This window comes from Malus sylvestris, chromosome 1 (genome assembly GCF_916048215.2).
Source record: "Malus sylvestris chromosome 1, drMalSylv7.2, whole genome shotgun sequence".
Classification (NCBI taxonomy): domain Eukaryota; kingdom Viridiplantae; phylum Streptophyta; class Magnoliopsida; order Rosales; family Rosaceae; genus Malus; species Malus sylvestris.
In genome coordinates, this window is record NC_062260.1 from 24,119,276 (window position 1) to 24,130,863 (window position 11,588).

General features: G+C 35.4%; 1 protein-coding gene across 2 annotated transcripts; it reads left to right on the top strand.

Annotated features, from left to right (window-relative positions):
* The first annotated feature begins 4,214 nt into the window (after window positions 1–4,214).
* Window positions 4,215–6,390, top strand: LOC126623119 (transcription factor SCREAM2-like). Of its 2 annotated transcripts, none has more exons than XM_050291945.1 (4): window positions 4,215–4,467; window positions 5,412–5,546; window positions 5,746–5,919; window positions 6,018–6,390. In XM_050291945.1, the coding sequence occupies exons 1-4, from the start codon at window positions 4,390–4,392 to the stop codon at window positions 6,111–6,113; spliced, it is 483 nt and encodes a 160-aa protein (XP_050147902.1). In that variant the 5' UTR covers window positions 4,215–4,389; the 3' UTR covers window positions 6,114–6,390. The 2 variants fall into 2 exon arrangements, with proteins under 2 accessions (XP_050147902.1, XP_050147949.1); XM_050291992.1 differs by having other exon boundaries at window positions 4,216–4,467; window positions 5,749–5,919.
* The last annotated feature ends 5,198 nt before the right edge of the window (window positions 6,391–11,588 follow it).

Below are 11,588 nucleotides of genomic sequence, written 5' to 3' on the forward strand. Positions count from 1 at the left end.
CAAATATTTGGCAGAATATTATTTTTTGGCTTGAAAAAGGACAAGGCAATATAGCTGTATGAAGTCTCTTAGGCTGATTTGTTTGCATGGGTGCTCTCTCTGCACACAACAAGATTTTTACAGCAAAGCAATTTGTAGGCATTATATATGTAAGCTAAAAATTATGGAATGACGAAGTTGCGAGAATGACCTTTTTTATTCTTGAGTGTGTGGGGATACATACACAATGAAAATGACCTTTACTTCAGTCTATTTAACGAATTAATCATATATATATATATGTAAGTATTTATGCATGTAAAGAGATGTTCTAGTTTGCAATTAACCGCATGTAAAGAAAATGTGGACATGCATTTGATATGTGATCTATATGTTGTCATTATTGTTGATACCGTTAATATTGTGCTTGAAAATTTAGTTAACAACAACGTAGAATGAATATATATATATATATATATATATATGTATGTATATGTATATGTAAATCATGTGTATGTATGTGATATATCCAACCAAGAGAAGCACTTATCACTCAACTTTATACTTCAATTAAATTTTGTTTCCATTATCACACTTGCATGTGAATGTACTTTCCCGAAGTTCAACTCACGTGAGTTTTTGCTAGCAAGAGTCACAAGAATCCAATATATACATACTACTATGCTAAAGGATAATTTATTTATTAAAACAAATAAAATAATATTTCTTGGACACAATGTTTATGTATTTGTATGTGATAGTAACTATTTCTTGGGTTTTTTCGAAGTGAATTACAAAATTTTGGAAACATATGAAGGAGCACAGATTTGGTGTCAAGCTCTATGTGGTGATTGTGGCAAGGCTTGTCATTATATGAGTTTTTTTTATTCCATTTTCAAATAATATGGAATGTCACGAGAATCATTTCTAAATAAAGTAATACTTTTATTGTTTATGCCATAATTAACTTTCATATCACTTTTCTAATTGAGATTATTATAAACAATTAAGAATTTTATTGTTGCTGTGATCTCACAAATACAACAGAGTTTAGCACGTAAATATGTTCTACGTTGATTAATTAATTAATTAAAAATAAATAAAATATAAGCACGATTGTCTTCGTCGGGTTTATACCCCCAGAGCATTCCATTATGAAACATGTGAATGAGAACACTCAAATCCTTAAAGAATCTTCTGCATCAACCTCCAACTTTTTGGCAACTAACAAGCCCTAAGATGAGTACGTAATATACGTTAATTTATCACCCTCAAATCGATGATAAAATAGAGCTTAAGATAATTTGCCTTGGGGTTCGAGGGCTGATAAAATAGAGCTTAAGATCCTTTGCCTTCGGGTTTGAGGGTGAGTCTGTGTCCGACATCGTCCTATCCGATAAATTAACATCGCCTAACCCTCTATTTACGTGTAAAATTAATCAGAATGAATTAATCCATCATCATCATCAACCGAATAGAAATTGCATGCATATATCCTCAGGTTTTCAAAATCAAGTAAAAAGGTTAAAAAAAAGGGGTTACAAAATATACCTGAGAAGAATTGGACAGCACCGAACAAATTAATAAAAAGAAATTAGTCACTTCAATTTGATAAAGAAATGCTAGCTAATAGGTTTCAAAGGTATCAAGACAAATTATTGCTTATCTGTTTTAACTTGTTTTTTTCCTACTTTTCTTCAGTATATTACGATACCGATAAACATCAGGTCACGCTCATTGGACAAACTTATTGAACTTCAATATTTCGATTCATGCCTTTCAGCGTATTAATTACAAGTGGTGGACATTTCATGTATGGGTGGTAAAACAAATTAACCCATTACTACCTGATATATCAGTAAGATTTATGAAAAATCAAATCAAGATTACGATGGATCTGTGTATATAATACAAAATCAAAGCACATGCAACCAAAACTAAGTGGGAAAATAATTGAGGGAAACCCTAATTCCTGGAAATAATTTTTATTTTTATTTTTAAATAAGCTAAAGGAAAACCCAGAAATTGATCATGGAATGTAGCAGGGAAGTGCACAAATTATACATTCTTATGGAGGGCAAGAGACAAGGGTTGGGAGCAGGGTATGTGTATGGAGAGTATTGTTTGGTTGTAATGATTAATGGGCACACATGTGAATAGAGTTGGTACGTGATTTGTCTCTGTGGCGAATGGAGACAATGCTCGAACCAACAAGGACTAGCCAGCTCGGGAAAACTCTTGCTCTTAAGCCTCCTATACATGTACATTTACATTATACATATATACACGTGGTGACTAAGTTTGATACATAATATAAAGGTCTCGTGATACATAAAAAGTACATATATATATTGATTGCAGATGGAAATTGGAATTATACTTGCATGCTTATTGGTATTTGGTGCAATGTTCTTTTTCCTCATCTACGTACCTGTCCATGGAAGTAAATATATTTTTGGAAATATTTGACTAATCCTTTATAAGTTCATGTACATGCATTGTCCAAAAGATTAATGAATTCCTAATTCAATTATATATAACTTAGTCTGATCAGCAAGTTGCAGTGAAAATTCATATATCCTGCAATGGATATAAATTATAAGTAGACTTGGATTAATGATTGATAAATATAAAGAACAAATAGCTAGTGAGAACAGGATGAAATCTACTGTCCTCATGCATAAATATTTAATATTATGAATCTATGATTGTATGTTTATATGAGTTTCAAAAAATTAAATTAAATTAAATTAAAGGGGGTATGATGAGCAGATATGAGCTTAACCAATTTGGCCAGGTTGTATATATGTTCCTTTCCTTGCACTCAAGTTTGAATCATCCTATTTAATGTAGATTATTTCATCATTTGTCAAAAAAAGGTATAATTAATGAAATTGAGCTTGAAGGCTAGAGATGATGAGAAGGTAAAAATGGCACGTGTAGAGAGAGGAAGAGAAAGAAGGAGCGGACAAAAAGGGCAAACGGAGAGGAGGGGAAGAGGCTAAGCTAAAAAAACCCCCCCGTGAGGAGTGTTTGGAGGCATTCCAGAACTCACAAACTAAACATATATTTTGTTGCTTCTCTTCTCATGCACTTGTTTCGATGGCTCGATGGTTGGCCTATTCCACAAATCCACAGTTGCCACTCCCACCTGATCCCTCTATCTCCATCACGAGATTATGATTCCCCCATTCCTTCCCGCCCTTCACTTCTTTTTTTTCCCTTTCTACCCCTTTCTCTGTATCATTTTCCCATCTATATTCACTAATAATTCATAATTTTGGTGGATGCATATATATGCAAATATACATACATACATATATATATATATATATATATAATGAATATTCAGAATATGAAAGACAGAAACTCTGTTTTGTTTTCAAGCTTATATCCGACCCTAAATGTCTTCTAGCTTATGATCAAGTGGCCTTAGCTCTGTGCATATCAACTTGCAGACTACTCCAAAAACAAGCATGTGAAACTGATCACTCTTAATATCACTATTACTGTTTTTATCACCAGATACATAATATACAGAATACTTGGCCTTATAATTTAAGACATGTATATACAGGTAAGAAAGAAAACTTGGGTTTATAATTTGATTAGTAACTCGAAGAATATATACTATTCTTAAATTATTAATCTTTAGCAACTTTGCAGATATGATCTATGATTTTATGCTGAACAGCTTGAATATTATGTTGGAAAGTGCCCATAAATTATTAGTTTAGGACACCTGGCTTGGTATGCATTTCTTTAATCAAGGACATTAACGTGATCTTATATTATAAGGTGGTTAACTTAACTTTTATATCTGAAAATTATTCAGCAAGAATTGATGAATTCCACTTTATCATGTATATACATGATATGATGAATATGTGTGTTTCATGTTAAATTAAGTTGTGTAGTGAATAAATCATGTTGAATTCTACTTTTTCTGGAACCATTTGGTCTAGTGCATTGTTCTACCCAACAAATTAAGTAAACTTTAGGTTTAAGAAGCCTATTAGTATTAATATAATAAGAAGACAAATGATTAGTTATGTGCAATTAATCATCCCAAGGATTAACGAGGAATGTTATCCCTTGCCATGCGATGTAATATGGGCAAAAAAAGGAAACAATTTGTACTATGAAATAGAAGGGCATGTCAGTAATTGCAGCCAGAATCTATTATCTATAGTACATTAATAATTTGTTGTGAAAAAAATAAACTGAGGCAGTCATGTGCAGGGAAGAAAACAGGTGATCATATAGATTTGAGAGCTCATCGCCCTCTTATAAAAAGCTTTCAGAGCTTTTCAGAGACTTGTGTAAGGAAGAGAGAGAAGAGGGGCAAGAGAGAAAGCTGGTAAATCTGAAATATATATCGAATCCGATATCCTACTTTTTCCAGTTTCCATGGTTTCTAGGGAGCACAAGAGGGCAGCACTCTATGAGAAGCTGCAACTTCTTCGTTCTATTACCAACTCTCATGCTGTAATTCCTCCTGCTGCATTCATTTCTCAGGCTTTCCCTTTATCGTATTGGCCTAAATTTCTCCAAGTTTTATATATACTAAACCACACTTGTTCTTTCCATTAACACAAAATACAATTGGTTTCATTTTTGTGTTGGCTACCCCCTGAAAATATCTTATTTCTGCACCACTCTCTTGATTTTCAAACCGATGAAGAATTCATATTATAAGTCGACCAAGATTCATGGTCACCTAGCGACCAAGATTCATGGTCACCTAGAGACCAAGAATTCATGGTCATCCACCTTTAGATTTGATATCAAAGGTTGAGATTAGAACAACAAAAGCACATCATTTATTCTTCACCTTTGATATCAAATCCAAGAGTGAGTGTGATTATACTGTTTCCTTGTTGCTTGATACCATGAGAACATTTATGTTAATATTATATATGAAAACAATTTATTTCTGTGGTTTGTTAAGCTTATCAAGAGAAACTGAAACAATATTATAAGTAGTATGCTGTGAGTCGTCAAAAGCTAAAAGTTCTAACAGTTAGTGTGTATGTTTGTCTCTCTGGTGGTTGCCATTCGATAGATATTCATTTTCTGAAAGATCTCAGTATCCCATATGTTATCTTGATTACGGTCGAACATTAGAATTAGATTAGTTTCTATTTGTGTAATTTACTTAAATCTATATATCTAAAGAGAGAGATCAATTAATTTGGAATTTCATTATAAGTAGCAAGCCGTCAGTTGTACCCATGGCAAGATGTTCTTACATGACAGTACTTCTTTAATTATCTAAATCTATGAGAGAGAGTGTGTGTATATATGTATACATATATGTTGATTATATATATATATATATATATGCGCGTGTGCCTGTGTGTGTGTGTGTTCATTATTGATATCATCAAATGTATATGACAGTATAGTTTTTGTTTGTGCATGTGTCGCAGCTAAACAAAACCTCAATCATAGTAGATGCCTCCAAGTACATTGAAGAGCTAAAACAAAAGGTGGAAAGACTGAATCAAGATATTGCAAATGCACAAACTACTTCTTCATCAAGTGACCAAAATCCGTTGCCTGGGGTACTTATACAGACAGAATTCACCCTTTTCCATATCTAGTACTATGATCAATTTAATCAGTATCCTTTTTAGTTGTATGGGTAGTAATATATAATGGAGCTTTAATATCAATTTAATAAGTATCCTTTTTAGTTGTATGGGTAGTAATATATAATGGAGTTTTAATTTGTTATAACTTGTACATGTCCTTATTATTCAGCAGGTTACAGTGGAAACCCTAGAAAAAGGATTTCTGATAAATGTGTTTTCTGAGAAGAGTTGCCCGGGTTTGCTTGTGTCTGTACTGGAAGCTTTCGAAGACTTGGGTCTCAATGTCCTTGAAGCTAGGGTTTCCTGTGAAGACAGTTTCAGGTTACAGGCAGTTGGAGGAGAAGTAAGACATTTCAATTCCTGTATATAAATAATTACTGCAAGAGAATTATATACATGTTAATGACAGCACCTATAAGGTTATTTCACTTTGATGTATAGAATGAAGAGGAAGGTGAGAGCATTGACGCGCATGCAGTAAAGCAAGCAGTGGCAGTGGCTATAAAAAACTGGAGCGAAAATACCGAAAATTCGTAATCAAGATTCGGTTGCTATATATAACTACCTATTTATGTTCGTGATGACGATGATGATCATTTTTCGCTTTCTTGGATAAATATCCTCGTTTGGCTTCTCTCTTGTTGTAGCTAGCTAGGTTGGCATGATGATGTTGATTATCAAAGAATTAATCAAGCTTCAAACAACTTAATTAGACCAGTTTCGTTGTAGTTGTAGCTATAGCTGGCTAGGATGGCTGACTGTGTTGATTATCAAGGAATTAATAAAGCTTTAAACAAAAAGAATAATTATTCAACTTCGGGTTTATCAATTCTGATTCTCTAGTTGATTAATATATTAGATGTTGGATTTTTGGATTAGCGGGCCCGTGGAGCCCCATTCTAACAATATCGATATTGTTCTTAACTTTATCACATTCCCAATCCGTAAGGTGTGGGGTTTTATCACAAAAGACCTTGATATTAGTTAGAGTGGGGTAATCATATTTAAACCCCTTTGTTTTCTTTTCACCCACTGATGTGGGATTCCAACACTCCCCCTCACATGTAACCCCATTTAGTGGTTCACATGTGGAGATCCACACATATATGTCCTAATTGGTTTAGGATTGTTTTAGGAAAATTAGAGGCCGATTCTTGTCCTAGAGGGATTAGGAAATAATTTCAATTTTCCTTATTCAATTTAGGTTTGGATTTCTAAAAGTCAATTTGGATTTAGATAAGTGTAATTTTCTAGTCCACTTAGAAATAGAAATTCAATCAGCCTTGGGACATGTAAGCCGACCTTATGCCTATAAATAGGGTGAGGCAAGGCTTAATTTTTAGAGAGAAAACAGCCAGAGACAGCCGAGAGTTTTAAGATTAGTTCTAGGGTTTGCAAAAGTTCTGTAATCTCTATTAAAATCAAAGGAGCGGTGATTTCTCTACCTAGAGAAATCACAATTGGACGTAGGCAAAAGTTCTGCCGAACCAGTCTAATTCTTGTGTGTTTCTAAGTTTTTTTATATTTGCTAGTTTAGTCTATTGCCATTGGTTACATTAAAGAACAAGGTCTAGTGGGCGTGGTTTTCAACAATTGGTATCAGAGCTAGGATCAAGGTGTTTTACAATGTTAAAAGGGAAGATGAATGCGGATCTAGGACCTGCGTTAAAGCCCTTTGACAGCAAAGATGACTTCACGAACTGGCAAATGATGATGAAGAACGTATTGATACAACAGGATTTGGACGATGCACTCGATGGTGAGAAGCCGGAAAACATAACAAAAGCAGCATGGACTAAGGTTCTAAAAAAGGCCAAGAGTTCCATTGAGATCCATCTCACAAGATCAGTTCGGTCACACTTCACTGAAAAAATGATTGCCCATGAAGCATGGGAAAAGTTGGAGAATGTTTATATGGGCAAAACATTGTCCAATAAACTTTTTTCTAAAGGATGAACTATTCGGGCTTCGACTAGAAGAATGAGGTGATATTGAAGATCACGTATGCAGATTCCAGAATTGCATAGCTAATCTTCAGAAGGTTGAAGAAACTTACAAAGATGATGATATGGCTATCATCTTGCTGAGGTCTCTATCTTCGTCTTTCAAGCATTTTCGAACATCTCTAATGTTTGGAAAAGAGTACCTAAAGCTTAAAGACGTAATTCAAGCTCTTTAGTCATATGCTAAACTAGATGATATAACTGAAAGCTCTCAAGGCCTTTATGCCAAAGGCAAGGAGAGGGGGTGGGAAAAGACAAAGGAAGAGAAAATCGGCAATAGAGGTAGGTCAAAATCCAAGAAGAAAAAGGAAAAGAAGGAAGGTTGCTTCGAATATGGTTCAGCCGATTATTGGAAGAGGAACTGCAAGATTTGGAAAGAGAAGAAAGCCAAGATGGAAAGAAGTTCAGGTTCAGTTAGTGCAGTCACCGAGCATGTGAGTGACGGGGAGCTTCTTTCAGTAACATCGGGCTCAAAGGCTTTCACAAATTGGATTTTGGATACCGGATGCACGTTACATATGTGTGCAGTAAGAGAATGGTTCGATACTTACAAGGAAGTCAGCAGTGATGAAGTCTAGGGGACGATTCTTCATGTCCTGTAAGAGGAATCGGCACTGTTCGAATCAGAATGTTCGATGGGATGATATGAGCTTTGGAGAATGTTAGGTATATCCCTAGACTAAGAAGGAATTTGATTTCCTTAGGTACTTTAGATGAGGCCGGTTATGGGTACAAGTCTAAAAAAGGAAAACTCAGGGTAACCAAATGATCGTTAGTGGTAATGCGGGGTGACCTACAACCCAATAAGTTGTATAAGTTAATTGGGACCATTATAGTCGGGGGAGCAGCTATTTTTGTAAATCAGAGTGTAGAAGACAAGACTGAACTCTGGCATCATAGGCTCGGGCATATAAGCTAGAAAGGGTTGCAAGAATTACACAAGCAAGGCATGTTGGAAGGTGTGTCATCTTGCAAACTGAACTTTTATGAATACTGTGTTCTCAGAAATCAAAAAAAGGTATCATTTGTAAGTGGCAGTACTGATAATCGAATCAATGAGTAACTCAGCTATATTCACTTAGATGTTTGGGGCCCTATACCAACTAAATCAAATGGTTAAGCCAGGTATTTTGTTACTTTCATGGATGATTTTTCTAAGAAGGTTTGGGCTTATTTCATGAAGCAGAAATCTAAGGTTTTTACAAAGTTCAAGGAATGGAAAACAGAAACCGAGAATCAAACTGGAAGAAAGATCAAGTACCTGAGAAGTGATAATGGAGGTGAATATACAAGTAATGAGTTCATTGATTATTGCAAGCATGAAGGCATCATAAGACACTTCACAGTAAAGAAAAATCCCAACAAAATGGAGTTGCTGAGAAGATGAACCGAACTCTCATAGAGAGAGAAAGAGAGAAGAACATCTGATTTCATGTAGGATTGCCTAATAATTTTTGGGCAGAGGCTGTTAATCATGCAAGTTATTTGATTAATAGGTCACCATCTACAGTTCTTGATTTTAAGAGTGCAGAAAAGGTATGGTCTGAGAAGCCGGTGGACTATTCCAAGCTTAGGGTGTTCGGCTGTAGTGCCTGTGCACATATTCCAAGTGATGAAACGTCCAAGCTCGAACCGAAGTCTACACATTGTATATTCTTAGGTTTTGAGAAATGAGTTAAGGGTTTCAAGCTTTGAGATTTCAACAACAACAAAAAGGTTGTTAGTCGAGATGTTGTCTTTGATAAGACAACCATGCCTCTGAATAAAGTTGATAGCAATAGGGAGAAGACGGACGATGCTGAAATTGAAGCAACAAAGATTCCATTAATCAGTTCAGATGAAAAAGCTCAGGTGGAGCAAATCGAGCAAAAGGCCAAATCTAATGGTTTTGAGGAAGAAGAAGAGCATCAACATCGTTCACCAGTTAGGAATTAGGTGGAGAAAGAAACATGACATATTGAAAGCACTCAAATCCGCCAAACATTCTAAAGGGTTCAAACTCCAACCATTAATCCACCTGTATTCCAAAGATGCATAACACTGGACAAACCTAATCAGAACAAGAAGAAACCTGACATATTTGGGTTTGACCAAGACGAAGTTAATTATGCTCTTAACATTAGTCAAGAAGATCTGACTACTTATCGAGAAGCTATAGCAAGTGATGAGCGAGATAGTTGATAAGTGCTATGATAGAAGAAATGGAGTCTTTTTACAAGAACTCTGTTTAGGAGTTGGTTCCTAAGCCCAAAGACAAAAAGCTAGTTGGATACAATAAGGTATTTAGGAAAAATGAAGGACTACATGAATAAGATGCCGTGAGATTCAAAACGAGGCTCGTGGCTAAGGGGTACTCATAAAAGGAAGGGGTGGATTATTATAAGATCTTTTCACCTGTAGTCATGTAACACCCCGCCCTGAATAAATTCTTTATTCGGGAAATAATGTTATTACTTTTGATAGACCCAACCTAAAAATCATGTTTAGTTGTTTACCATTAATTGTTTATTTTCTACCATATTCCATCCACTAATCCTTACCTTAAATTCAAAACCGACTAAGAAAGTAAAAGTCAAATTATTTACTAAATTTCTTCCTTTAATTCTATGTCTTGTTTCCGACCTTGATTCATAATTAAAAAGATTTAAACATCAACGTACAAATTTATTCTCATCTTGTTTCTATTTCCTTTTATAACCCACTTCTCATTCTAAGAATTATTTCTCGAGTTATTTAAGGCTGCATCTAACACTGTTAGACTGCCTACGTACCCTGGAGCGAGATCAAGCCTTTCGTAGTTCACATATTCCAAAATTAAACAAAATCTGAATATATTTAGTTAAACCAAAATCGTAATAATATTCAAACCACAACAATTTTGATCTTAAAGACATAATTTGAATAACGAAATTCGCATAAAAAGTAATTGTCGACTTCCTGGCCGTGCGCCGCCGCGGGTGGCGGTCGGCCGCCCCGACTCGCCGGAAACTCAACTATTTCTAAAAATTACCAAAAATTACAGTAATGAAGATCTCAATGCGTAGAGTAACCTTCATACCTGTGACCAAGGACAATTTAGCCCGGAAATGCTTTAATTTGCCTTGAATCCGCCGGGAACCCTAGAAATGGGTGTTCTTGATTCGACTCCATAGCAGCTCCGACGCCCCAAACCTTGTTTGTGCTTTATTCCTGGGTTCTTAAGGAACATGTGGGTGGTGAAAATTGGGAGAGTTTGCTTCAGATTTGGTGGATCGCCACCTATGAACTCGCACACCCCCTGTGGGGGTTTGCACAGTTTCAGAGCCAATATCTATTTAATTTATGATAGAATCAGTCAAGGGGAGGTCATGGAACCTTTTTAAGATGGTTTGGTAGCATAATTTGTCGGAAAAACCGATGAAAAGCCATCGGAGGAGGTGGAGGAAACTGGGTCGGGTTGATGACATAGAACCGAGTCGAAGGATCCGGTGCACTTCCTTCCTCTCATTTCCCCTCCTTTCTCTCTTCTCTCATTGGTCACTCTCTCATCTCCCCCTTTCCTGATTGGCTCTTCTCTCCCTCCTTTCCCTCATTTATCCTCCATCTCCACCGCCTAACCCTTTTTACTTTTAATCTGGGCCACACACGTGGCCTTCTAGATTTGGCTCCAAAAATATGAAGCATCCTATAAAAGATAAATTTACAATTGTACCCTCGACTGTAAGCGTTAATAACTTCTTCGTTATATCTCCAAATTACGTTCCGTTTGCGTTTACGCGTTCATGAGATCGGGCTTTATTCAAAAACATAAATTTTGACCTTGAAAGGTCTACTAATTTTCAAAACTTAATATCCAAACTTTAAACCTCGTAACTAGTTTACTGTAAAACTAAAATTTTATGAATTAATATAAATTCCCAATTCTTTTTACATATTCATAATTATGAATGCCAAATTCCTATATTTACATTTTTCAGGGTATTACAAGTCAAGCATACTTCTATCATATTGCTTTTAGCAATGGCAGCTC